This window comes from Podarcis pityusensis (assembly GCF_964106645.2).
Source record: "Podarcis pityusensis genome assembly, contig: HAP1_SCAFFOLD_152, whole genome shotgun sequence".
Classification (NCBI taxonomy): Eukaryota; Metazoa; Chordata; class Lepidosauria; order Squamata; family Lacertidae; genus Podarcis; species Podarcis pityusensis.
Window position 1 is genome coordinate 19,254 of NW_028293285.1, and position 23,896 is coordinate 43,149.

The 23,896-nt window shown below is 48.6% G+C and overlaps 1 protein-coding gene across 6 annotated transcripts in view; it reads right to left on the bottom strand.

Annotated features, from left to right (window-relative positions):
- LOC308469134 (rho guanine nucleotide exchange factor 15-like) overlaps positions 1–23,896 on the bottom strand; it is a 56,971-nt gene that overhangs the window by 4,020 nt on the left and 29,055 nt on the right. For 5 of the 6 annotated variants that reach the window (XM_081024469.1, XM_081024471.1, XM_081024473.1 and 2 more), the window contains exons 2-14: positions 16,861–17,312; positions 14,161–15,012; positions 13,339–13,399; positions 12,477–12,532; positions 9,433–9,665; positions 8,245–8,405; positions 7,107–7,259; positions 5,844–5,973; positions 5,084–5,158; positions 4,124–4,216; positions 1,400–1,554; positions 394–558; positions 24–109 (exon numbers count right to left, since the gene is read on the bottom strand). In XM_081024469.1, coding sequence (XP_080880595.1) covers positions 24–109; positions 394–558; positions 1,400–1,554; positions 4,124–4,216; positions 5,084–5,158; positions 5,844–5,973; positions 7,107–7,259; positions 8,245–8,405; positions 9,433–9,665; positions 12,477–12,532; positions 13,339–13,399; positions 14,161–15,012; positions 16,861–17,263 — 2,623 coding nt within the window. In that variant the 5' untranslated portion in view covers positions 17,264–17,312. Of the gene's footprint in view, positions 1–23; positions 110–393; positions 559–1,399; positions 1,555–4,123; positions 4,217–5,083; positions 5,159–5,843; positions 5,974–7,106; positions 7,260–8,244; positions 8,406–9,432; positions 9,666–12,476; positions 12,533–13,338; positions 13,400–14,160; positions 15,013–16,860; positions 17,313–22,238; positions 22,508–23,896 lie in introns of those variants that run through there. The other variant, XM_081024472.1, reaches the window with a different exon arrangement.

Sequence of the window (23,896 nt, forward strand, 5' to 3'; positions counted from 1 at the left end):
TACATGAAACCAATGTGTCTCACCCCAGTCCTCATAGATGGTTTCCTGTTTGCCAACCGACTGGGATTCATGGCGAGGAAAAGCACCCATCCAGCGGTGCATATCTGACCTGAAAACAAATGACAAATCCATGAAAAGCATCTTTCGCCATGGTGGGCTGGTTCTGGAAGAGGTGAGGCAATTGCGGTCCTGCAAGAATGTTTTTTTGGAAAGTGATTCGATGCATCAGAACCATAGGGAAGCCCCAGGGCAGAGACTGCACGCAACGCAAAGCCAAGGTGTAAGAAACCACGGTTGAATCAACAACGGGTTTGCATTATGTAAGAACCAGGGCTTTAGCTACTTGTCATTTTCTTCCCGAATCCCACGCCCAGCCTGATCTCTGCCACTCACTGTGTTGGGGCACGGCAGAGCCGGTCACTGTTCCGTCCTTGGTGGTTCTCCAGCAGCGTCAGGTAGAAGCTGTTCTCCGCGCTGTGGCTTGTGGAGGATTCGCAGCAGCCCTGGGCCTGGACGAGAGAGCGGTGGGCATAATCCAGCACCACAAAGCGCTCTGAACTGCAGGAGAGGGTGAAGCAGAGGAGAAAACCTATAGCAGAGGGACTGCTAAACCGCAATGTGCACGTATAAGCCCTATTTCTTTGCAGAAAACATCATCTTGAAAAATGGCTTCTTTTCCTTCAGCAAAGTGGAATAAATAGACTGGTGTGTCATTGCCATGTTCACACCCCACAAGCAGCCAACACTTGGGCAATCTCCACTCTTATTATTATTATTATTACAGTCAAACCTCGGTTGTCAAATGTAATCCATTCCGGAAGACCGTTTGACTTCTGAAGTGTTCGACAACCGAAAACTGAAAGCAAAGTTGTAAACCGAACTTATTATTTTTAAAATTTCTAGTCCTTGAGAATACAGCAACAGGTTTGGAAAGCGGGCAACTGACTGAGACTTAAAATTTGTATAAATGTATCACAGGCTGCAGGCTTTCAGCTACCCGATTCTGCTTCTCTGCCCCATGAGTCACTTCTTAAGATCCCTTCCCTTCCCCATATTGACCCTGTCCAAAATTTGCATGCCCTTTCCTTTGTTGGGGGGCCAAGCACAACCTACTCAACCACTCCTTGCCAAGGAGAAAAAAATCCAGCGTGTTAGCTCAGCCTGGTGCTGATACCACCAAGATCATGGGATTGAACCCCATACAAGCCAAGAGTCGTAGGTCAGAGCATCTGACTTGCATGCAGACAACCCCAGGGCTTAATCCCCAGCATCTCCAGGTAGGGCTGGGAATAAGTCTCCTGTCTGAAACTCTGGAGAGCCCCTGCACATAATACCAAGGGAGATGGGGCAAGACTCTGGTTGACTCCGCTGTAAGGCAGCTCGCTGTTTTTCAGCTCACCTCTTCCGCTGGGTGATGAGCAGCAGGTCGTTGAAGAGGTACAAGTAAATGGGGACCAGTTTGGGCTTGGTGCCAAAGATGGTGCCCCGGTGAACCACCTCCAACAGCTCGCCCTGTTTCAGCAGCTGCCGGCTCTGGGAGATGATGGGAACTGCCTGGATCAAAGAGAAATCAAAACAGAATTGAAGCCCCCCAAACAGGCCACCAACTTGGATTACCTTCTGCTGAGCATTTGACGTGTGTGTGTGTGTGTGTGTGTGTGTGTGTGTGTGTGTTCAAGTGTCAGGTCAAATGTTTTTTAGACAGCATTAACTTCATCCGATCAAACACAAAGGTGCTTTAATTATTTACAGGTTTTACACTTACACTAATTATTTTTTAAAAAACAAGACAACAACGGCCATTGTGAAACAATGAAATTAACTTTTTCTTTCCTCTAAGCAATGGGAAGCACCGTACTTTTCCGTGTATAGGACTATGTTTTTTTCTTTAAAAATCATGCTAAAAAGTGGGGGTCGTCTTATACATGGGCAGTGCATAGGGTGGACATTTGATTGGTTGCTGCCAAGGTTGTCAGCGGCTATTGTGCGTGTTATTGGCTGCTGCGTCAATGGGTAGAAGAAGAAGAGGAGTTTGGATTTGATATCCTGCTTTATCACTACCCGAAGGAGTCTCAAAGTGGCTAACATTCTCCTTTCCCTTCCTCCCCCACAACAAACACTCTGTGAGGTGAGTGGGGCTGAGAGACTTCAGAGAAGTGTGACTAGCCCAAAGTTGCCCAGCAGCTGCATGTGGAGGAGCGGGGAAGCGAACCCGGTTCACCAGATTACGAGTCTACCGCTCTTAACAACTACACCACACTGGTTCTCACCACTACACCACACTGGGTAGTGTTGATTGGCTGATGCTCCTTTATGTACCTTATTTGGGCGGTCGATTGGCAACTTATGCAGGCGATGTGACAGACAGGAGGCAGATTTAGCGATGCGTATGGGTGAGTGATTATCGCCCCCCCCCCCAAAAAAAAACCACCTCAACAACCCTGGGCAATCCTCTGCAAAAAAAGCTCAACAACTCTGTGCCATCTCCCCCCATTTTCTTAAATCTGAGTCCCCCAAAATAGGGGGTGTCCTATACATGGGGACGTCTTATAGATGGAAAAGTACGGTAAACTTTCTAGAACTGTGAGTGATTAACTAACGGCTCTGGGCTTTCTTTGGCTTTTATCCTGGAACAAGCGGGTCAGCCTTGAGTCGCAAAGTCTAAAAACACCAAAATTAAAAACAGAAAGAAAGAGAAGCAATGGCAAAGCCTCACTTTTTTTTTTTTTTTAAAGAGGTGGTTGTTCTAAGTGAGTAAATAAGGCCAGCGGGCTAATTTCTTGAGCGTCCCTGACATCAAAGTTTCTGGGCATATTTGACAAAGAGTTGATGGTCAACTGGCAATATTTAACTGGTCTATTAAGAACAATATGGTGATCCCTCCTGGATCAGGCCAATGGGCCATCTAATCCAGCATCCTGTTCTCATTTTGACCAACCAGATGCCCACAATGGGAAGCCCATTCAGCAGCAGAACCTGAGCACAACAGCATTCTCCCCTCCTGCGGTTTCCGCAACTGGAATTCAGAAGCACACTGCCTCCGAAAGGGGTGGTGCTGACCAGCAAGCCAACTCAATTAATTCATTAATTAACTCAATTAATAATAATAATAATAAATTTTATTTATATCCCACCTTCCCCAGCCAAAGCCAGGCTCAGGGTGGCTAACAACAATAAAATAGTACAAACATTCTAAAATCATTTCATTATAAAATTAATTCAAACCAAATTGATGGCAACCATTAGGCTAAAGTTCTGTGAAGATTGCCAAAGGAGGGAGTCAGGCTGCGCCCTGACCAAAGGCCTGGTGGAACAGCTGCCTTGCAGGCCCTGCAGAAAGATGTCAAGTCCCGCAGGGCCCTAGTCTCTTGTGGCAGAGCGTTCCACCACATCGGAGCCACAGCCGAAGAAGCCCTGGCTCTAGGTGAGGCCAGCCTAACCTCTCTGTGGCCTGGGACCTTCAGGATGTTTTTGTTTGAAGACCTTAAGTTCCTCTGTGGGACATACCAGGAGAGGCGGTCCCGTAGGTACGAGGGTCCTAGGCCGTATAGGGCTTTAAAGGTTTTAATTAGCTCAATTAATTAATTAATTAATTAGCGGAATGTGTATACTGCTTAACTGTAAATAAGATGTTCACAATGTCTATTAATAGCATGAATTTTGCAATTATGGTTACATTTACGTGCTGCTCTTCTTCCAAGGAGCTGAAGGTGGCGGCAGATAGGCAATGCTATTTTCACAACAGCCCTGTGAGGTAGGCTAGGCTGAGGGACCCCGGCCCAAGATCAGCCAGTGTGCTTCAAGGCCGAGTGAGGGTTTGAACCCTAAATTCACAGATCGTCAATGCTCCAATCACACGGATAGCGTACTGATTCCAGGGAACGCAATCAAATTACATTATTTCCAAGGATTGGGCAAGGCACAGTTGTAAAGGAGAGGAAGATATTCGGAACCAAGCGGAGAAAAATAACGTAATGCGCTCTGTTACGCTGCTTAGCACAAGTCGCAAAGAGGAAGAGGCACAGCAATGTTTTCATTCTGCAATTTAGGCAGGCAGAGAGCATCAGGGAAGAGCCATTTGGAGTGAGCCAAAAGCAAGGCAGAGAGCTGAAGCCTTCCTGACCTTAAGCTTGTCAAACTCGATCTTGCTGGCGATGTGGATGAGCTCCTCCATGTGACGCATGCGGCCCACCTCAGAGTTACATTCTTCTATTATCTTGGTCAGAGATTGAGGGAGTGGGAAAAGGAGAGAGAGGAGAGAGTCACGTTACTTGTGGTCATCGAGAGACTGCGAAGGGAAGGGAATGCTTAGGAAACAGGCGGTATTAAAAATATACAAACGTGCAAATATCTGCAACAAAATGCAGCAGTGTGCAGCGCTCCAGCCAACCACACCCTTTCCAGAGTACAGTGGTACCTCAGGTTACATACGCTTCAGGTTACATATGCTTCAGGTTACACACTCCGCTAACCCAGAAATAGTGCTTCAGGTTAAGAACTTTGCTTCAGGATGAGAACAGAAATTGGGCTCTGGCGGCGCAGCAGCTGCAGGAGGTCCCATTAGCTAAAGTGGTGCTTCAGGTTAAGAACAGTTTCAGGTTAAGTACGGACCTCCAGAACGAATTAAGTACTTAACCCGAGGTACCACTGTACTCCATTCCATTCCATTCTTCTTGGCTAGTAAACATGCTCAGTCCTCATCAGGGTAAATTTGGGTTCGTTTTTCTTCCTTTTTTTTTTTTTTTACTTCTGCTAAACTTGGGATTTCACCCCAAATAGTCTGATACATCCCTCTTGCTTCACCCTCGGCCCCATTCTGGCTACATAGCCATTGGCACTTAGCACCTGACTATTGGGAAGGAGCAGGATTAAGCAGTGTAGTGCAAACAAGACCATGGCTCAATAGCACATCCGGTGCTTTGGGTGGCAAAGATTCCAAGGTCAACCGAGGGCATCTCTGGTTTGAGATGGTATTTGGTAGCAGCGCTGGAAAAGACCCTGCAGAGCTGCTGCCAATCACAATAGCAGGGTTGACTCGGTCTGAGATGGCTTCGTAAGTTCACATAATCAGCGTCATCCTCACCTTGGAAACAGAGGACAAAGCTTTCATGGCGTTCTGCTCTCGCAGTGAGCCTTCTTCTGTCCGACGCAGGATATTCTAGGAGAAACAAGTAAAGTTAGAGGGGGAGGAAAAGGGGCTGGAAGATGGGTTTCAGGTGCACCCTCTGCTCTTAAGCAATTGGACGAACGGGTGGCGCTGTGGGTTAAACCACGGAGCCTAGGGCTTGCCGATAGGAAGGTCGGCGGTTCAAATCCCAGCAACGGGGTGAGCTCCCGTTGCTCAGTCCCAGCTCCTGCCCACCTAGCAGTTTGAAAGCACGTCAAAGTGCAAGTAGATAAATAGGTACCGTTCTGGCGGGAAGGTAAACGGCGTTTCTGTGCGCTGCTCTGGTGTGCCAGAAGCGGCTTAGTCATGCTGGCCACATGACCCGGAAGCTTTACGCCGGCTCCCTCGGCCAATAAAGCGAAATGAGCGCCGCAACCCCAGAGTCGTCCACGACTGACCTAATGGTCAGGTGTCTCTTTAACCCCCTCCCACGTTGACACATCTGCCACACAACCTCTGAGATTTGCAGAGGATTCTGGGAGAGCATCTCCCATTTGCCCAAGGTGCCAACAGCACTTCTGCTGGACCTCGCTGAAGACTTGCACTGAGTGTGCCTTAGAAAACTCTCAATGCTCTCCCTCTGCAGCTACACGTTACAGGGGAAGATAGATAATGGTTGGCAGATGCTTCCAGCTCTACGATTCTATGGTTCTATGAATGTCTCCAGATCCCCCACCTCTATGAGCATCTTGATCCGGGTGATCCTCTGGAAAGGAAGCAGCAGGAAGGACATGAAGGGGAGCCGCTGGCATTGGGGGAGCTCCTGGAGCCGGGTGACGACAATGGCAAACTGGGGGTTCTTCTCCCTGAGAAGGAAGAGAGGAGGCAGGATTGGATCAGGAAAGAGGGCTATGTCTTCCTGCTGCAGCGCCACCTAGAGAGGGGAGGATGGAACTTGCCATAGTTATATATGCCCAGGTTACACTCAGACTAGACTACAGCAACACATTCTACGTGGGGCTGCCTTTCAAGGTGGTTCAGAAGCTTCCTCTGGTAGAAAACACAGCTGCCTCGTTACTTGAGAGGGGCAAGCGATGGGGGCATATGAATGCTATTCTGTACCGGCTATGCTGGTTCATTTCCAGAGCTGATTTAAAGCGCAGGTGGTTACCTTTAAAGCCCTAAACCAGGGCTAGCCCTCCAGATGTTGTTGAACTGGAGAGCCCCGGCCTATCAGTGTAATAGTAATAATAATAATAATAATAATAATAATAATAATAATAATAATAACAACATCTATTATTATTATTATTATTATTATTATTATTATTATTATTATTATTATATTTATTCCCTGCCTTTCTGCCTGACACAGGACTTAAGGCAGCTTCCCAATAAAAATAAGAACCATTCAAAACATAAAAAATTGGTAGCCAATACTGAGCTCAATGGACCAAAGTTCTGAATCCATATAATGCAACTTCTTATGAACACACAAGCAAGCAGCTATTCCATCAGGCTGCAGAGCAAAAGAAGAAGAAGGGCTGTTTCAGTGCCTCCACTTCTGACCTTGCCTCAACCGTCACATAGCAGGCAGCCATTCCACAGGGCTACCTGAACTGTCTCCGTCCCAGCTGGTCAATATTAGAAGGGTAACTTTAAGAACTGGTGCCTGAGCTTGTTTTCGTCCTCCTCCCTCATCTCCCCTTTTCCCTTTCATGTCGTCTCTTCTAGATTCTAAGCCTGAGAGGGCAGGGACCATCTTAATGCTGTTTTTCTTTTTCTGAAGCCACTCTGGAATACCTTTCAGCCCAAACAGCATGGTTTTCAAATGCGCTAGATAAAAAACAAAGACACAATCCGACATTGCTAGACCAACCGCAAAAGAAAGAAAGAGATTCTTTGGCTAGCGGCTCCCTATTCCCATCGAGAGACCTTTGAAACTATCAAGTCTCCCAATGGAACTCCTTTTGCTTCCTTCTCTCTTTCTGCCACTCACATGAGGCTGCTGTAGGTCTTTTCTTGGTACAGCTGGTTGCGCACGTAGTCAATGTAGACCGAGAAGTTCTGCTGTGCGTGTGTCTCCACTATGTCACAGACGTCCGAGATCTGCAGGCTCTCGGCCAGGCGTCCTTCAAGATCATGCAGAAATCTGCCAAAGGGGAAGGACTGGCATCATGAATAGCCACATATACCGTATTTTTCACTCCAGACCATAAGACGCACCCAGTTTTTAGAGGGGGAATGCAAGGAAAAAAATATTCTTTAAAGGGAGCGCTGAGCAGAGCCTGTCTGCATCCCAGGCTCTGCTCAGCACTCCCTTTCACGAGCCGCGTGGAGCGTGTGTGCGACTCTTGGGGGCTTTTCCCTGAGGGGAAAAGCCCCCAAGAGCCGCACACACGCTCCGTGCGGCTCGTTAAAAGGAGTGCGGCTCTTGCAGGCTTTCCCAGGAAGTGGGTGAAGGGACTGAGGGGCTTCCCCCACCTCCCGCAAAAGCCAGCAAGAGCTGCGCGCTGTTTAAAGGGAGCACGGCTCTTGCGGGCTTTTCCGGGAGGTGGGGGAAGGGACAGAGGGGCTAAGCCAGAAGCTAGAACAGCAAGAGGGAGCACTGCGCAGCACTCCCTCTCACTGTTCTGGCTTCTGGGATAGCTGCGTGAAGCCTCCTCAGGGCAGTGGGATTAAGGCTCCCCGTGCCCTGAAGAGGCTTTGCACGGCTAAACCAGAAGCTAGAACAGCAAGAGGGAGCGCTGCACAGCGATCCCTCTCGCTGTTCTGGCTTCTGGGATAGCCGTGCAGCCTGCATTCGCTCCGTAAGACGCACACACATTTCCCCTTACTTTTTAGGAGGGAAAAAGTGTGTCTTATAGAGCGAAAAATACAGTGTGTGTGTGTGTGTGTGTGTATGGGACATTCACGAGAAGTGGGGAAGGGGCTGTAGGTCAGTGGCAGAGCACATGCTTTTCATACAGAAGGTCCCACGTTCAAACTCAGGGTTGCAAATGTCCCCAGACTTGATAAAAGGCAGGCTCCTATTTTCCTGCATAATCATAGATCAGTTTCCTTTACTTTTCTGGATAGCCCCATGGCGATATAGGGAAAGGGGTCAGAAGAAGGGAAGAGGAAGAGGCGGAGCTGACCTTTCGCTGACCTCCTTGACTTTGCGGATGTTGGAAAAGAGGGTGCGGTGCTCGCGCAGAAGGATGGTGGCTGTCAGGTCCCGCGATTCCATAAAGTGCTCGATCAGCAGCAACAGGGAGCGCAGGTAGGATGCCTCGGAGGTCACCACCTCAAAAAGGCTCTGGACATGGCAGAGAGGCAAGAACCATGGAAAGGAGGATCAGTGGGAGGAGATGGGCAGGACTCATCACAACCATGGTTTGCTTCGCCTGTCGCACTACGCCAAACCATGGTTTAGCACGGACGTGCAGGCTGCAGAATGGGAGATCGTGGCCGCTTCAACTCTTTCCTGGCTATTTTGCTACTGTGCCATGCTGAGCTAGGCAATTATTTGGCCGGAGTGTCGCTCTCCTAGACAAATCACAAGCTGTAAATCGTACAGCAAACCTTGGCTGCAGCTCAGGTTAAGTCTGGAAAGGGCTAAGCCATGAACCAGGTATGGACAACACACAAACCCGAACTCTTTGTTAGTTCAGCATGGCGCAGCTTCAGAATGACCAGGGAGGAGCAGATCGAATGCAATCTCCTCTCTGGTTTGGAATAGCAAACCAGGCCCGTGTGTGTGATGTGATAGAACACAGCTAATCCTACCTATTCTATTTATCTTTCACTAATTAATTACTATGAACCATAAAAAGTGGCATGCCAGGAAAAGCAAACCTATCTACCACATCTCCCATGATGGGCCACTTGAGAACCCAATTAACTTGTATATTTAAAGCTTGGATTTTGTTTGCCCCGGGGTAAAATCAATTCATGCTTTTCAAACACTGATCAGCACCCAACAAACTCATCTGAAAGTGTTCTGCTTCCTAAAGTTTAGAATGAGTGATTAAAACACACAAAACAAACACATGCAATTTGTGAACGAGGAGCCACCCTTTTGAAAGTTGTGCACAATTATAAAATGACCCCATTTTTTTAAAAAAAACCAAATAAACAGCACTAATGGGTCTCTTCCAATGCTACAATTCTTTGGTTCTCAAAGTGTTCTGGGCTCGAAAAAGTTCTTCATTCAGTCTTAGGCTGTGGCTCAGCTCTGACTATGCACAAGATCCCAGATTCAGTCTCTGCCCATCTCCAATGACAGGATCTCACAGTGGCAGAACTGCAGGAGATCACTTTGCCCGAGACAACAGCCAACTCACCTCCTGCATCTTCCTCTCTTCGGGGCTGATATTTCCCAGAAGGCCGCTCTCTCGCACAGCGGGCAGCTCCTGCCAAAGCGTGCTGTGCGGGATGGGGCCCCGAGGCCCCGCGGGCCCTTCGCCAGGGGAAGGGCCCCCATAGTCAGAGCTGCTGAAGCTGCTGTTGCGGGGGACCGTTTGCCGCTTGATCTCCTTGGAGATGACAGCCTGGCGATACGTCTGGTACAGGGGCTCTGAGGAGGGAAGAGATGGAAAAGGGTTTCAAAAAGAGACACGTAGGGACTTCCGGGTTGGCGCCATCGCCGAATGGCGGACTCCCTCCGAGCTCCGGAGGGAGCCTGCTCGGCAGGGGCTGGGTCCTACCGCACCGGCGATGCGGGGACCCTTAAAAACCACGGCCACGAGGGCCGTGGACATGGAGACTCGGCTGGCACCGCCAGCGCCCTCCCGACTCGTGAAGGAGCCTTTTTAAAGGCTACGGATCGGGTGCCGGGGAGAAGCGTGGTGCTTTGAGTCCTCTGCTATCCCTGCCGAGCGCAGCCGCATGCCATCCGGCGGAGAGCGCTGACTTCTTCCATTGAAAATTCGGACTTTTTAACAACAACCCGTGAGTAATTTGGAAGCTGGGTTTAAAAGGAGGAAAAAAGGAATTTCTTTTTGAATTGGACACGAGCGGGGGGGGATCCAAAAAGGAAGTCAGTCCCCCCCCCTACTGTAAACCTTCCAAGACAAGGACGGGGAAACCAAGGTCCAAAAAGATTTGTATTGCTGATAAAAACTAAGAATTCCACGATGGGGAATTATAAGAACTGTGCTGGAGGACGAACTGAGGGAGAAGAAACGTAACCCCCCCCCCCCTGGGAACCGGGGTGATTGAAGAGAGAGCCTGGTGAAAAGAGTCGGAGATTTTGACAGCTGTCAAAGTAGCTGTCAAAGTCGGAAAGCAGAGAGGATTTTATTATGAGAACTTTGCTGGCTAAATTTGTTACAATTTGCTATAACTTGTTAAAACTTGGATACAAAATGGCGAAAACATGGATAACAATCGGACTTTTGGACTAGAGAAAACAAAGTTACAACAATCCCCCTAGAGGAGTTTCGGGACATTACAAAGATGGTTGTAAGTGGAAAAATACCATTGGAATTTTACAGAACTGGTTATCTTCTGGGAAAGCTACAAAACGGAAATAATATTTTGTCTACAGGGTGTTCAGCTAAAGGAGACAATAGAATTTTCTATTGAAGAAAGGAAGGGACTGAACGCAAGTTTTTGTTCCTGAATAATAATAATCCCTGCAGACTTATGAAGCTTCTGAATTAGAACGTTTTGTCAGCGGAACAAGAGGAAACTGGACTACAATTTGGAAAGAACAATGGGGGGAGCTTTATTAAAGATCTGAAGTTAAGTGTTTAAAAATAATTATGAAAGGAAAAAAAAAAAAAAAAAAGAGTCAGCAAGGAGTTGGGGGAAATAGGCGATTTATGGATTGTAAGAATTCCAGGCGGATAACATGGTTTGGTGGCTAGGGGGAAATTAAACCGGGGACAGGGGGGGAGAACTAAACTCCAAAGGCCTGTCAACTTCTTTTTTTTTTGAACTGGCGTTGTTTCATCTATTATATCTTTCATCTCTTATTTCTGATATTTCTATTATGTGGGGTGTCTTTATTAATAAAAAAAGGGAAATTGTGGAATAAAAATGGGGTGGGCTCTGGGAAAGAAATTTTTTGTTTTTCTATTAAGGGTATTGATGAGGAATCTAGAAATTTGAAACTCGAATAATGGTCTAAACAAATTAAGTTTTTAATTAGAACCGAGAGCTTGTGGAGCCAACAACATGAAAAAGGAATATGGTAGGGGTGGGGGAAGGGGGGAGTCCCAGAAAGCGGATATATGAAAATAAGGTTCTGAATGTATGTTACTTCTTACTTTCTGTATTTTTGAAAATTTTAATAAATATTATTTAAAAAAAAACAAAAAGAGACACGTAGCCCCTCCAGACTGATGTGTGTTTTTTTGCAGATGTATTCTGTATCGCATCAAATAATAGTGCATTGGTAGTTGATCTGTGTTACTAGGCATCATTTCATCAGATGTCAAGGAAATAAGAAGCTATCCTATTTTTAAAAGACATCTGAAGACAGCCCTGTTTAGGGAAGTTTTTAATATTTAATGCTGTATTGTTTTTAACACTCGATTGGGAGCCGCCCAGAGTGGCTGGGGAAACTCAGCCAGATGGGAGGGGTATAAACAAATTATCATTATTATTATTATTATTATTATTTGTACAGTGGTACCTTGGGTTAAGTACTTAATTCATTCTGGAGGTCTGTTCTTAACCTGAAACTGTTCTTAACCTGAAGCACCACTTTAGCTAATGGGGCCTCCTGCTGCCGCTGGAGCACGATTTCTGTTCTTATCCTGAAGCAAAGTTCTTAACCTGAAGCACTATTTCTGGGTTAGCGGAGTCTGTAACCTGAAGCGTATGTAACCTGAAGCATATGTAACCCGAGGTACCACTGTATTTGTTGTGGTTGTTGTTGTCTTGCTGTTGTTGTTGTTCCGCAAGGCAGGACTAAATAAACCCCCAGAGCATTTCCTGAAAACCAGAAGCAATCTAATGGAAGCTAAGTATCGGGAGATTTGTGACAGACAAAAGGAGGAACTTCTTCACACTGCGCATGGTTAAACTCTGGAATTTGCTCCACAACACTGTTGCTGTATTAGGCAGTATAGAAATCTATGAAATAAATAAATAAGATGTAGTGATGGCCAACTTGGAAAGCTTTTAAAGAGAGGAGTGGAGGAGGATAGGTCTATCGGTGGCTAATAGCCATGACAGTTCTGTTCTACCTTCACTTTCAGAGACCTTATGTCTCTAAATACCATTTGGTTGGAATCACAAGTGAGGAGAGTGCTGGTCCTGCTTGCTGACTCCTCAGAATGGGCCCCTAGTTAGCCACTGTGAGAACAGGATGCTGTACTCAATGGGCCTTTGGCCTGATCCAGGTTCAACCCTTTTCCTGCACCAATTTCCCACTTACCATCCTGTAGGTAAAGTCCCCAGTCAGGGCCCTTTGGGGATAGCACCAAGCAGTGTCTGCAAGGAAGGAGAAGCAGAAAGAAACTAACTGGTAAATTATCTTAAGAGATGATGCCATACTGGTTGAACCAAGGATGATGGAGCAGTCAGACTGCAGGCTTGTAAGATCCACTTAAAAAATAAGTGGCTGAGCATCTGCTTTGCATGCAGAAAGTCCTTGGTTCAATACCCAACATCTCCGTTTAGGACTAGGAACGTCCCATGTCTGAAACCCCAGGAGAGATGCTGCCAGCCAGTGTAGATTATATTGAGCTAGATGGACGAATGTTAGAATGGACCTGGTAGAAGTTTAGGCACGTTGAGAGATTCTCTGGACAGGCAAGGTCAGCTAAGTGATCATACAAGCAGAATGCATGACAATCTCTGTGTGTGTTTATGGCACTTTTAAGTCCAGCCTCCTGCTTCAACAGACACAATTTGCAGAAGACGGTATCCCAACCCCATACTCTGATTGATGCAAACAGACCCTCTGCCCTCCTGAAAGCTGGGATATGCCCTAGAAACCTGGAGTGATCCAACCAGTTCTGCAGAGATAACAGTGCAGACTTTGCTTTGCTTAGGTTACAACTCTCTCAAGATTCAATCTCCACTCCAGAAGGCAGTGGCTTGTCCAAAGTGGGGCAAGCTGACTCAAATATAATGCCTCACTTCCTATGTCCCTATATCCACTGTGAATCACCCAGAAATCTGGGCAAGCCCATCACAACATCCCCCGATCAAGATCAGCATCCTCTTTGCACACAAATACCCATGGACATCTTTCATTCAGGAATTTGCGGGCACGCGGAAGAACACCAACGCACCCGTCATTTGGGGTCTCCGCGTCAGAGTCTCCAGGAGTCGGGCATTCATTTTCGCAGCCATCTGGTGAGAGAGAAATTTTGCAGAGTTAGTTGAGATTGGAAAAGGAGCAGAGATAAAGCTATGTGTGGGCAGCAGGGTATTGCTCTCACTCGTTTTTATTTTATTTTAGGTAACTACCGTACTTTTCCATCTATAAGACACCAACATGTATAAGACGGCCCCTCTTTTTTTTAACCCAAAATTAAGAAATTAAGTTGTTTAGCTTTTTTGGGGGGGGGGAGGTCACTTCCACCAATTGCTCACTCGCCTGCCCGCCACTGCTGACCCCTTGTCACAGCCACTGCCAATCGCACACCTCACCGCAGCTGCCAATTGTTTGCCCGCTCACCGCCAACAGCCCACCCGCCCACTTGCCACAGCCGCCAATCACCTGCCCAACTGCTGCAGCCAATCGTCAGCAGGCCCTTCCGCAGCCACCAATCACCCACCCAATCGCCGCTGCCAATCTCCTGCTTGCTGCTGCCATTAATCGCACGTCCCCCCTCTGCATTCACTATCCGTGTATAAGATGACACCCAATTTTTGCCTAATTTTTTTAAGCAAAAAGCATCGTCTTATACATGGAAAAATACAATATTCTGGGTAATTTTAGTCTTTTATTATTTTCCTTGCTGGCCAATTTCCTTGGGACCTTTTCAGGAGGCATGGAATATCCTGAATAAATCTTAGCCTAACAAATCTCTTAACTCCACCCTTCTTATCCTTCCCAGGCCACCCCCCCCCCCCAATTATGTCTTTCACTTGCAGGGTGCTGTCATTACCTTGACACAGTCCTTCACCCAAGGGTGGTGGTGGCTGGGTTGGAGGAGGAGGCAGGCCTTGAGGCAATGGCGGCGGTGGCTGGGAGGGCGGAGGGGGAGTCATGGTTGTGGGCAACTGGCAGGAAGGGGGCAGGGGGGGCTGGTTCTGCGGGAGGGGAAGGGGCGCCTGCACCTGGGAGACGGGTGGCGGCGGCGGGGGCATTGAGGGGGGAGGCATGAGGAGCCCTTCCACTGCAGAGAGGAGGCAGGTGTCGCCTTGAGCTTGGTTCATCTCCAGCGGGTACTGCAGGGAACTCCGGCGAGAGTAGGCTAAAGGAACTAAGGAGTTGCGGGGCGGTTTTGTGGGGGCCTTGGGTGGGATGGCGGGGGGCAAGGCCTCGCCATCCAAAGAGGCAAGGGAACCCGCTTTGCTGCGCCGGGGGGGCTTGGGCATCAAGGGCGGGCAGCGCAGCGGAAGAGGCTCGGCGGTGGATCGGTACCCCGTCAAGACCACACCGCCTTCGGGGTGCCCGTTGGCCGAGGGAGGTGGGTCAGGGGGCTTCTTGCTGCGGGGAGAACGGCGGGATTTAGGGGGCCGCCCACTGCAGGCTGGGGGGCTGGGGGCAGCTGGGGCATTGAGCACCAAGAGGTGTTGGAAGACAGGCCCTCCCTCATCCGCAGAGGACGAAAGGTCTGAGGCAGGCCCGTCCTCACAGTCGGCCTGCTGGGAATGTGCCGGAACCCAGGCCAAGACCATGCCTGGCCGCTGTTGATGGCAGACGCAGGGGCAGCCTGAGGGGCAGGTGGCTGGCGACTCGACGCCGTTCTGCTCCACCACATGCGACATGGGCTGCTGGGGATCCTCACTGGGATCTGTGGGAAAGAGAGAAGCAAAAGAAGATAAAGCCCCCACCAGAGAAGAACGGCAGATCAAGTTGACGGATTATGCCGAAATGACTAAAATGACTGGAACCGTCGGAAATCAGGAAGACAATTTTTTAATAAGGAATGGGGGAAATTTATAATTTATCTTAAAAACCACTGTAAACAGCTAAAATCGTTAGTAGGATGGGAATAACACTTGTAGTTTAATGGTGAATTTTGGACACAATGGAGATGTAGACAATTTGGATTATCATAAAAGATGCAGGAGGAAATGGCTAACAATAGGATCCCAAAGGGGAGCAAGGGATTCCAGGAGATTCTTCAGAATCTTGTTTTTATATTGTATGTTGGATATGTGATTGTAAAATTTTAATCTGAACAACCAAATACATAAATTTAAAAAAAGAGAAGAGAAGCAACACTGGAGGCCTTGTCAAAGATAAGACAGAGCCTCTGCCGTGCAAAGGAATACTGCTTTAAATATTGCCATGCACTGAGGCTCAAAGATAAATGCATGAGAGGAATGGGGGAGGGCGGAAATGGAAACGAACAGGGATCCTACAGACAGGGATTGTGGAATTTGGAAAGCTCAAGTAGAGTGTGGAAATTAACAGCTAGGACAGAGCTTTCCCAACTTTTCACGTTGGTGACACACATTTTAGACATGCATCATTCCACGACACTGTAATTCGGTTTTACTAGCATACTGGAGTTTAAACTAACCCCTTTCCAGTCCCGGGAGGAGCACCAGGAGAATTCGCACAACACACCTACACACCGCAGCCGACACACTAACATCTCGCGACACACAGTTTGGAAAGCTCTGAGCTAAAGAAATGGAACAAACTGTTGTGTGAATGAAGCCTGTTTTAGTTGTGTCCCCATCACACCTCCCCGCAAGGGCAATACTGACACTAAAGAGGAGAAATTCAACAGCTAAGGCCACCTCTCCCTGCACTGGTTGTTAAGGACAGAGGGGTGGTTGAGGGCAGAATGAAGTTGGCAAAGCAGCGCTCCATTCAGCCTAATGGACCAGCCTGGGCTGGTATGCAAACACACTTTGCTTGCACAATTTATACAAGCAGCAAAACAATTCACCATTACTTGGGGCAGAGATTCCAGCTTGGGATGCACGTGGCTTTCGAAGCATCCTAAGGCCTGCAGGGCCAGAGGTTACCTTCCAGCCAAAGACATTTTTATTTACCTTACTTTGAGTTCTGTATGTTGTATACTGCCTTGCTGTGTTTTCTAATGAGTGTGATCTATAAATATTTTAATACCGCATTGGCCCGAATATAAGCCACACCTGGATATAAGCCGCACCTTTAAAATTCGGGGGGGGGGGGGAGAGAAAAAAAGACAGTACAGAGGTACCTCAGCTTAAGAACTTAATTCGTTCTGGAGGTCCGTTCTTAACCTGAAACTGTTCTTAACCTGAGGTACCACTTTAGCTAATGGGGCCTCCCGCTGCGGCAGCGCCGCGGCCGCGCGATTTCTGTTCTCATCCTGAAGCAAAGTTCTTAATCTGAGGTACTATTTCTGGGTTAGCGGAGTCTGTAACCTGAAGTGTCTGTAACCTGAGGTACCACTGTACTCAAATATAAGCCGCTCCCTTAAAATTCTGCAGGCACTCACACCCGTTCCGTTTTACCGTATGTCTGTTTCAGCAGCAATATTGTAAAAACCAATTTTTGTAAGGTAGCGAATTTAAGCCTCACTTTTAACTTTTCATGGTCAGAATTTGGAAAAAAAAAGTGAGGCTTATATTCAGGCCAATGCGATAATAGGGAAGGAAGCCACAAACAGCCACATAGCCTTATAGCCAAGTTCACTTACCCAACTGCCCCTCCTTCCCCTCCAATATCTTCTCTTCCCCATTCTCAGCGACAGGCACCTGGCTGCAGTTCACAGCAGGCTGAGCCGGCTTCCCAGCCTCTTCCTTCTCCGTGTGGCTGAAGCGCACGACGATTTTACGAACGGCGCCAGAGTTCTGCAGCTTGTGGAGCTGCTGCTGTTGGCTGTTGCAGGGGGGATCAGCCGACCTGGAGGATCCATCATTGGCAGCCTCAGTTGAGGAGCCCTCTGGGGGCAAAGGTGGGGTTGGTCCACGGCTCAGCCTGGCAGAGTCCGGCCTGGGGGGCAAGTACGGTCGTGGCCTGGTGGGTGGGCGGGGCTTAATGATGCGCGTGGGTTTCTGGGTCGGAGGGGTCGCCGGAGGCAGAGGGTCCATGGAGGACATCTTCACAGCGGGTGGGTCATCCGCAGCGCTGCCGCCACGACTTCATTTCCTGAGGTGGGATGGAGAACGAGAGGCAGACACAATCAAGCAGAAGCCTAAATAATAACAAATAACAGAATTTTATTTACCATATTTTTCGCTCTATAGGACGCACCCGACCATAGGACACACCTAGTTTTAGAGGAGGAGAACAAGAAAAAAAATAATTCTCCCTCTCTGCGCAGAGCCCCATGAGCGAAGCGGCAGGAGAAACGGAGCCCCTTCCATTTTTTCTCCTGCTTCGCTGAAGGGGCGCTGCACAGAGAGGGAAAGCTGCGCAGCACCTCTCCAGTGAAGAGAAGCCAGGAGAGCGAGAGGGATCAGTGTGCACCAATCCCTCTTGCTCTCCTGGCTTCGGGCAGCCATCCCTGAAGCCAGGAGAGTGAGAGGGGTCGGTGCGCATCAACCCCTTTCGCTCTCCAGGCTTCAGAGGAAGCAACGCGAAGCCATGAAGCCTGCATTCGCTCCATAAGACGCACACACATTTCCCCTTAATTTTTGGAGAGGGAAAAGTGCGTCCTATAGAGCGAAGAATATAAAGCGAAAAATATCCCGCCCTCCCCAGCCGAAGCCGGGCTCAGAAAGGCTAACAACAGTAAAATAATAATAAAGGCAGGGGGGAGGGAACATTTTTCAGCCTGACAAGCTGCCCGGGGGCGACTTGCATTTTTTTAAATGCTTCCTCACATTAAGCGAATGAAATCATAGAACTGTACATTTGGAAGCGTCATCTAAGGCAACCCTCTGTAATGTAGGAATCTCAGCTAAAGCATCCAGGACAGACGGCCACCCAACCTCTGCTTAAAAGCCTCCAAGGAAGGAGAGCCCACCACCTCCCGAGGAAGCCCATTCTACTGTTGAACAGCTTCAGAAAGTTCCTCCTGATGTTTAGTCAGAATCTCCTTTCTTGCAACTTGAAGCCATTGACCACTTTCAGACCATTCCCTGCCGTGCTCATCCTATGTTTGCTGAAAAGTCTGGTGTGTTTTGCTCATAAAGCATTCAAAAGACTGGATCCCCACCATCGAAAGTGGCTCAGCCTGCTCTATCACTTAAGGAGGGTGGTAGCTCAGTGGCTGAGCATCTGTTTTGCACTCAGAAGGTCTCAGGTTCAATCCCCGGCTTCCCTAGGTATGACTAGGAATGTCCTGATACGACAGACAGCTGATGTCAAGTCAGAGTAGACAATATTGAGTTGGATGGACCAATGGACTAACTCTGTAGAAGGCAGTTGGTTGTATATAGAGAGTGGGGATCCTTCTGAAACAACAGTAGAATAGACTGTGCCACTTAAGATGGAAGGAGGGAATGGTTTTTTAATGCGCTCTCGTGTTGTTTTTTCAAAAGCCTCTCTGCAAACGGGAGAATTAGCAAAGTCAGAAACAGGCTAGAATGGAGCCTTTGTCCCCGATGCACACACATTATTTTATTTGCAGAAAGTGCTTGTTTGTTTTAGCATAAGGGAAGGATTCACAAATGGTATCCCATTTCACTTGCAATTGTAGCCAGCACAGTCCATTACACCATCTCGTGACTCAGTCACATCATTCTGTTTAATACAGGCATGGGTCAAGGCTAAGTTTAAGAAGCTGGAGGGGCCCTGGACCCCTTGGGGAAGGAGGGGGCACATACTGGTCTACCAGCCCCAATTTACACTGTCCCACAAAGGCTACTAGCAGTATATATTCATGGGAAGTTGCCTTATCACACTGAATCATACTGGATGTGTACACATACAGCTAGGTAGTTCTTTTCCTCAATTCAGATCGAAGCTAGTTTTGGAGAGGAAAAACACTATTTCATAAGAAACAATAGGATAGATATGATTGTGGCTAACATCACTTTCCAAACCACCAATGGGAGCACACTGGATGCAAAGCAACTGGGAGTGTGCACACTTGGTGTGGCAAAGATGTTGCCCTCCCATTCGCTGCTGGACTACAAAACCCATAATCTCTGACCACTTATCACACTTGCAGGGGCTGATGGGAGTGGTAGTCCTCAACATCTAGAGGCCACTACGTTGGCTGCCCCTGTTCCCACACAGACAGGCAGCGACTCTCTCCAGTGTTTTGGACCAGGGCCTTTCTCAAGTCCAGGGTGAAATGGGTGTCGTTGGCACGACAAGCACGTGCTCAGCCACAGAGCTACAGCTTTTCGCTCATGGGAGGCTGAGGCAAGAGCCCTGTAGGCAAAAAGCAGCAGCTTAAAGGAGGGATTGTGTCAACACCCCCTCAACCCCGGTTCAGGATAAAAGTTCTGGGCGTCCGGTTGAATCAGGCTTCCTTCCGGAAGCATTCCAGAGTCATACGCGAGGTCTTGGCAGCGCTTGCCCAAAGCCCTGTCGTCATCTATCGCTTGGACTAGGCCTCTACAACCTTGTTCGTTTCTGCTCTGCACGCAGGCAGAGCATCCTGCCCTCCGGGGAGCTGAAACACGCGGCAGCCCAGCCGGCTCTAAATGCTACCCCCCCCCCCTTGAGGGCCAGCTGCCAGAACAGGCCCTCCAGCCTGGCTAGCGCACTCCCGGGTGTGGCTGTCATACTTCCAGCTGGGGAAGTTGACCGCAACAGGGCTGCTCAGCCTGGCCAGAGGCTGCCCAAGGAACGTGGAAATAAAATAAGAGGCAAGTCATAGGAAATGGAGGAGGGGAGGCGGTTAGTCTGACCCTGATGCAAGCAGCAAAGGGGGATGGCAACTCCACCTATTTTAGGTAAAACATGAGGATGGAAAAGATCAGACATCCATTTTATTGTGCATTCTTGACGTTTTGCGCTTGGAGAGTTTATACGTGACCCTGTTTTGTGGCTGCAGAGGTTTCAGGGCAGAGATACGACTTCAGTGCATCTTGCGGAAACCCTGCAGCTTTTCATACTGCAAATGCTCCGGTTTTATTTTTTTGGCCCTCCTTTCGTCGCTCTATGGAGCAAGAGCAAACGTAACAACCTAAGATGCGCTTGCAGGATCAGGCCAGTGGCCTAGCTAGTCCAGCATCCTGCTCTCACAGTGGCCAACCAGATGCCTGCGAGAAGCCTGCAGGCTTCTAGGCGGCAATAAAGTCAATAACACGAGGCAAGAATCGCAGAATATCTCATAAAGTGGAATGACGTGCAGACGCACAGCAGGTTCTTATGGAGATGGTCCAGAATAAATCCACCACTGATGCACTAATATTGCACCAATGGTATGTGTTGCAGAATACAACCCATAAAAACAAAAGCCCAACTTCCAAGAGCCCTTGTCTGACTAGGATTTGGCAGAACAGGGTTCAAATCCCACTCAGCCATGAAGCTCACCGGGTGACCCTGGGCCCGTCACTGCCTCTCGGCCTAATCCACTTTACAGTGGTACCTCTGGATAAGAACGGGATCCGGAGCCCCGTTCATATCCAGAAGCAAACGTAACTAGCGACGGCACGTCTGTGCACGCGTGTGTCACTTTTTGCCGCTTCTGTGCATGCGCGTGACGTCATTGAGCGTCTGCGCATGCGCAAGTGGCGAAACCCGGAAGTAACGTGCTCCGTTACTTCCGGGTTGCCATGGAGCGCAACTCGAACGCGCTCAACCCGAAGCACATTCAACACGAGGTATGACTGTACAAGGGTTGTTGTGGAGATTAAATGAGGAGGGGGAGAACTATGTATGTCTTGACCTCCTTAGAGAAAAAGGTGGGATATAAATGCAATAAATAAATAAGAAAATGACCACGCTATGCATTGTAGTTGCATCAGCGGTGGCCAGCATGGTGCCCCTGCCCAGATATAACTGAGTACAACTCCCATCAGCTCCAGCCTACATGGCTGATAGTCAGGGATTATGGGAGTTGTAGTCCAACAGCATCTGAAGGAGTACTCCTGCATGGCATAATGACATGTCAACCAAAACCAGTTACAGTGATGGTAGCGAAGTAGACGCTGGTCCTTATTGGGACTGTGGGAAGGGAAGATTTGACTTTCCACTCGGAGCCATTTTCCTGCCAAACCTTTCCTGCCCACTCAAAGCTGCTATTCTACCAAAACCACCCCCGCCGCCATACAACAAGTAAAAGTTGTAGACCTTTTTCCCCTCCAGGGCTTTTCTGTTTCTCTAAAGGAACTCACAAAACAGCAGTTGCTACTTGACCCAAAGGGACCGTGAAACCCACTTCAGTCCCTGCCCCTGCCTCCAGCACAAAAACATACCCAAAACATCCCACAATCAAGTGAATCTTCCATACTTCTGTGTTTGCATGAGAATCTCCCTCCCTCCCTCCCTCACAAACACGTCAAGTTTGTAGCCCTTATGATTTCCAAAAGATACCTGGGGGGGGGGGGGAGGAATATAGGGACTGGTGAAATTTCAAGTTATACAGGAGTGGGCACTCAATGCATGAGTGTTTATATGGTCAGGATGCCAAACAAGGGCAGAATAGCTCAACCCTCCCCCTCCAAGAAGCGGTAACAAAAACTATGCCAAAGAAACTATTAGTGCAACTGCAGTAAGCTTGCATCGCCGACTCCACTAAATACTCTGGCATTCCTCAATGAAGATTGTGGAGGAGGGCAGAGAGTACTATTACAGAGAGCACATACCCCTGTATAGATTCCCTTCATTTCAAATCCAATGCCACAGCTTCTATTTACTTCTGAGCCCAAGTGAGTGCCCTTATCAGCTGCATATAAACTCTCCTGGATCAAAAACTGGGCAGGGCTGGAAAGAATGTGCCAGTCGTCCCCTCCAAAATCCCCCCTCCCCGCATCCGAGCAGATTTAATTCCCAGGCCGACTGTTCCTTTTAAAAAAAAAAAAATTGGCCTAGATCTCGATTCCAGAAAACACGTTCCAAACCCTGCCACACAGGGACACACCCTCGAACATCCCCAAGCACATACATACAACACACAATGCTCTTCCTCTGCAGGCTTCAGATTTCCAGTCTGTTCTCCTAGCCTCATCTTACCTGTTCCCATACCTGACGGCTGCGAAACCACGGCCAAGCAGAAGAGGGGCCGCTGAACACATGCAAACATGCACTCACATACATGCATGGCGGGGGACTGGCGACGGGGAGGTGGGGTGGCGAGGAGGCAGGAATGAATTTGGGACAGCTGTCTCTTAGGAGACAGTTGCAAGGATGTCAGCTGCTGGGTATTTTGGGCCCGCCATGTGGGTAGAGAAAGTCAGGCTTTGTGCCTGTCAGGAAATAGAACAGCAAGGGAGGCAAAGGGGACGGGCCTGTAGAGAAAGGATGTGTGCGTGTTTGGAGGGGTACTGGTCGGCAACCGGCGGCCGTCAAACCGAAACACGGCCAGTGTAAAGTCCTTGCTTGGCCTGCTGCTCCTATTGGGCCCTAAAATCAAATGCCAGAAACCTTTAGCCCCAGCAGCTACAAGAGGCTGAGAAAGTGCCATGCAGGTTGAAACCCCCCCCAAAACAACTGAATACAGTTCCTCTCCCCAATTGGCCCAAAAACGTGGCCTCCCCTATACCACCCCCCAATCGTATATTTTCATACATATGAAAATAAAAATCAGTCCTCTGTGTGTGGGCTAAAGGGAAGAGAAAAGAGAGAAAATCATGGGAGGGAGGGTGCAGGAATGGAATGGAGTATCCTGGAAGAGGGAAGGACTGTCTGGCTCCCTTAACTAGGAGCACTCCAGTCTGTGGATGAGCAGTGGCGGGTTCAAGGCAGCCTGCTCTGCTCTTTCTCATTCCTGCATTGCAGGGGGCTGGACTAGATGACCCTTGGAGTCCTTATTACAGCTCTACAATGCTATGATTCAGTTGCAAGCCTCTTTTGTTCTCTCTGTGACCAACCACAAACACCCTCTGGGCAGCACTATAAGATTGCAGAGGAAGTCGGGAACTTCGGGCCTAGGGGCCGAATGTGCCCCCCCCCCCCAAGGTCTTTATCTGGCCCTCATAGCTCTCCCCAGGCTAAACCCAGGTTCACACACCCCAGAGCGTTTTTGCCTTACATGCATCCAAGTTTTCTAATAATGCTGGATGGAGGATAAGGGAGGAGTGTGCGAGTGTATGTAGAAACTAGCCTCCTGTAACAAAGGTAAATTTTACCTTTGTTGCTCTGTCACCTTCTGCCTTAAGCTCTGCCTTACCCTGGACTGGTGGCCCTCAGGAGGTTCGTGCAGAAGGGAATGTGGCCCTTGAGCTGAAATAAAAGGTTCATCGTTCCTGCTTTACAATCTAAAGCACTGAGTGTGGACTGAAAGGTTGCAGAGAGACTGTCTGCCCCGAAAACCACGGGACTCCCTTCCCCAAAGCCAGAGCTTCATCTTCACATCTTTTTGAGATTCCCTTTAGGCTGTGTCTAGGATTGAACCTGTACAAGCCACAGGGTGGGGGGCAGAAGTAGGAAAGGAAACGTTCCCCCTTCTGCTTCTCTGTTCAAAGATGACCTGCTTTATTTGCCTCCTTCGTTACCATTCGGGAAGAAGAGAAGGCCTCTCCCTTTAGCAGCAGGAGCGTAGGCCGCAAGAGTGCAGCGGTTGCTACGGCAACCCCGTAGCCGGTACCTTACCTAAGCTGCCCCCACCTAAGGCTTTCAAGCCTTTGAAGCCACAACGAGGGGCCAGAAATTCAACAGGAAAGCTCCCTCCA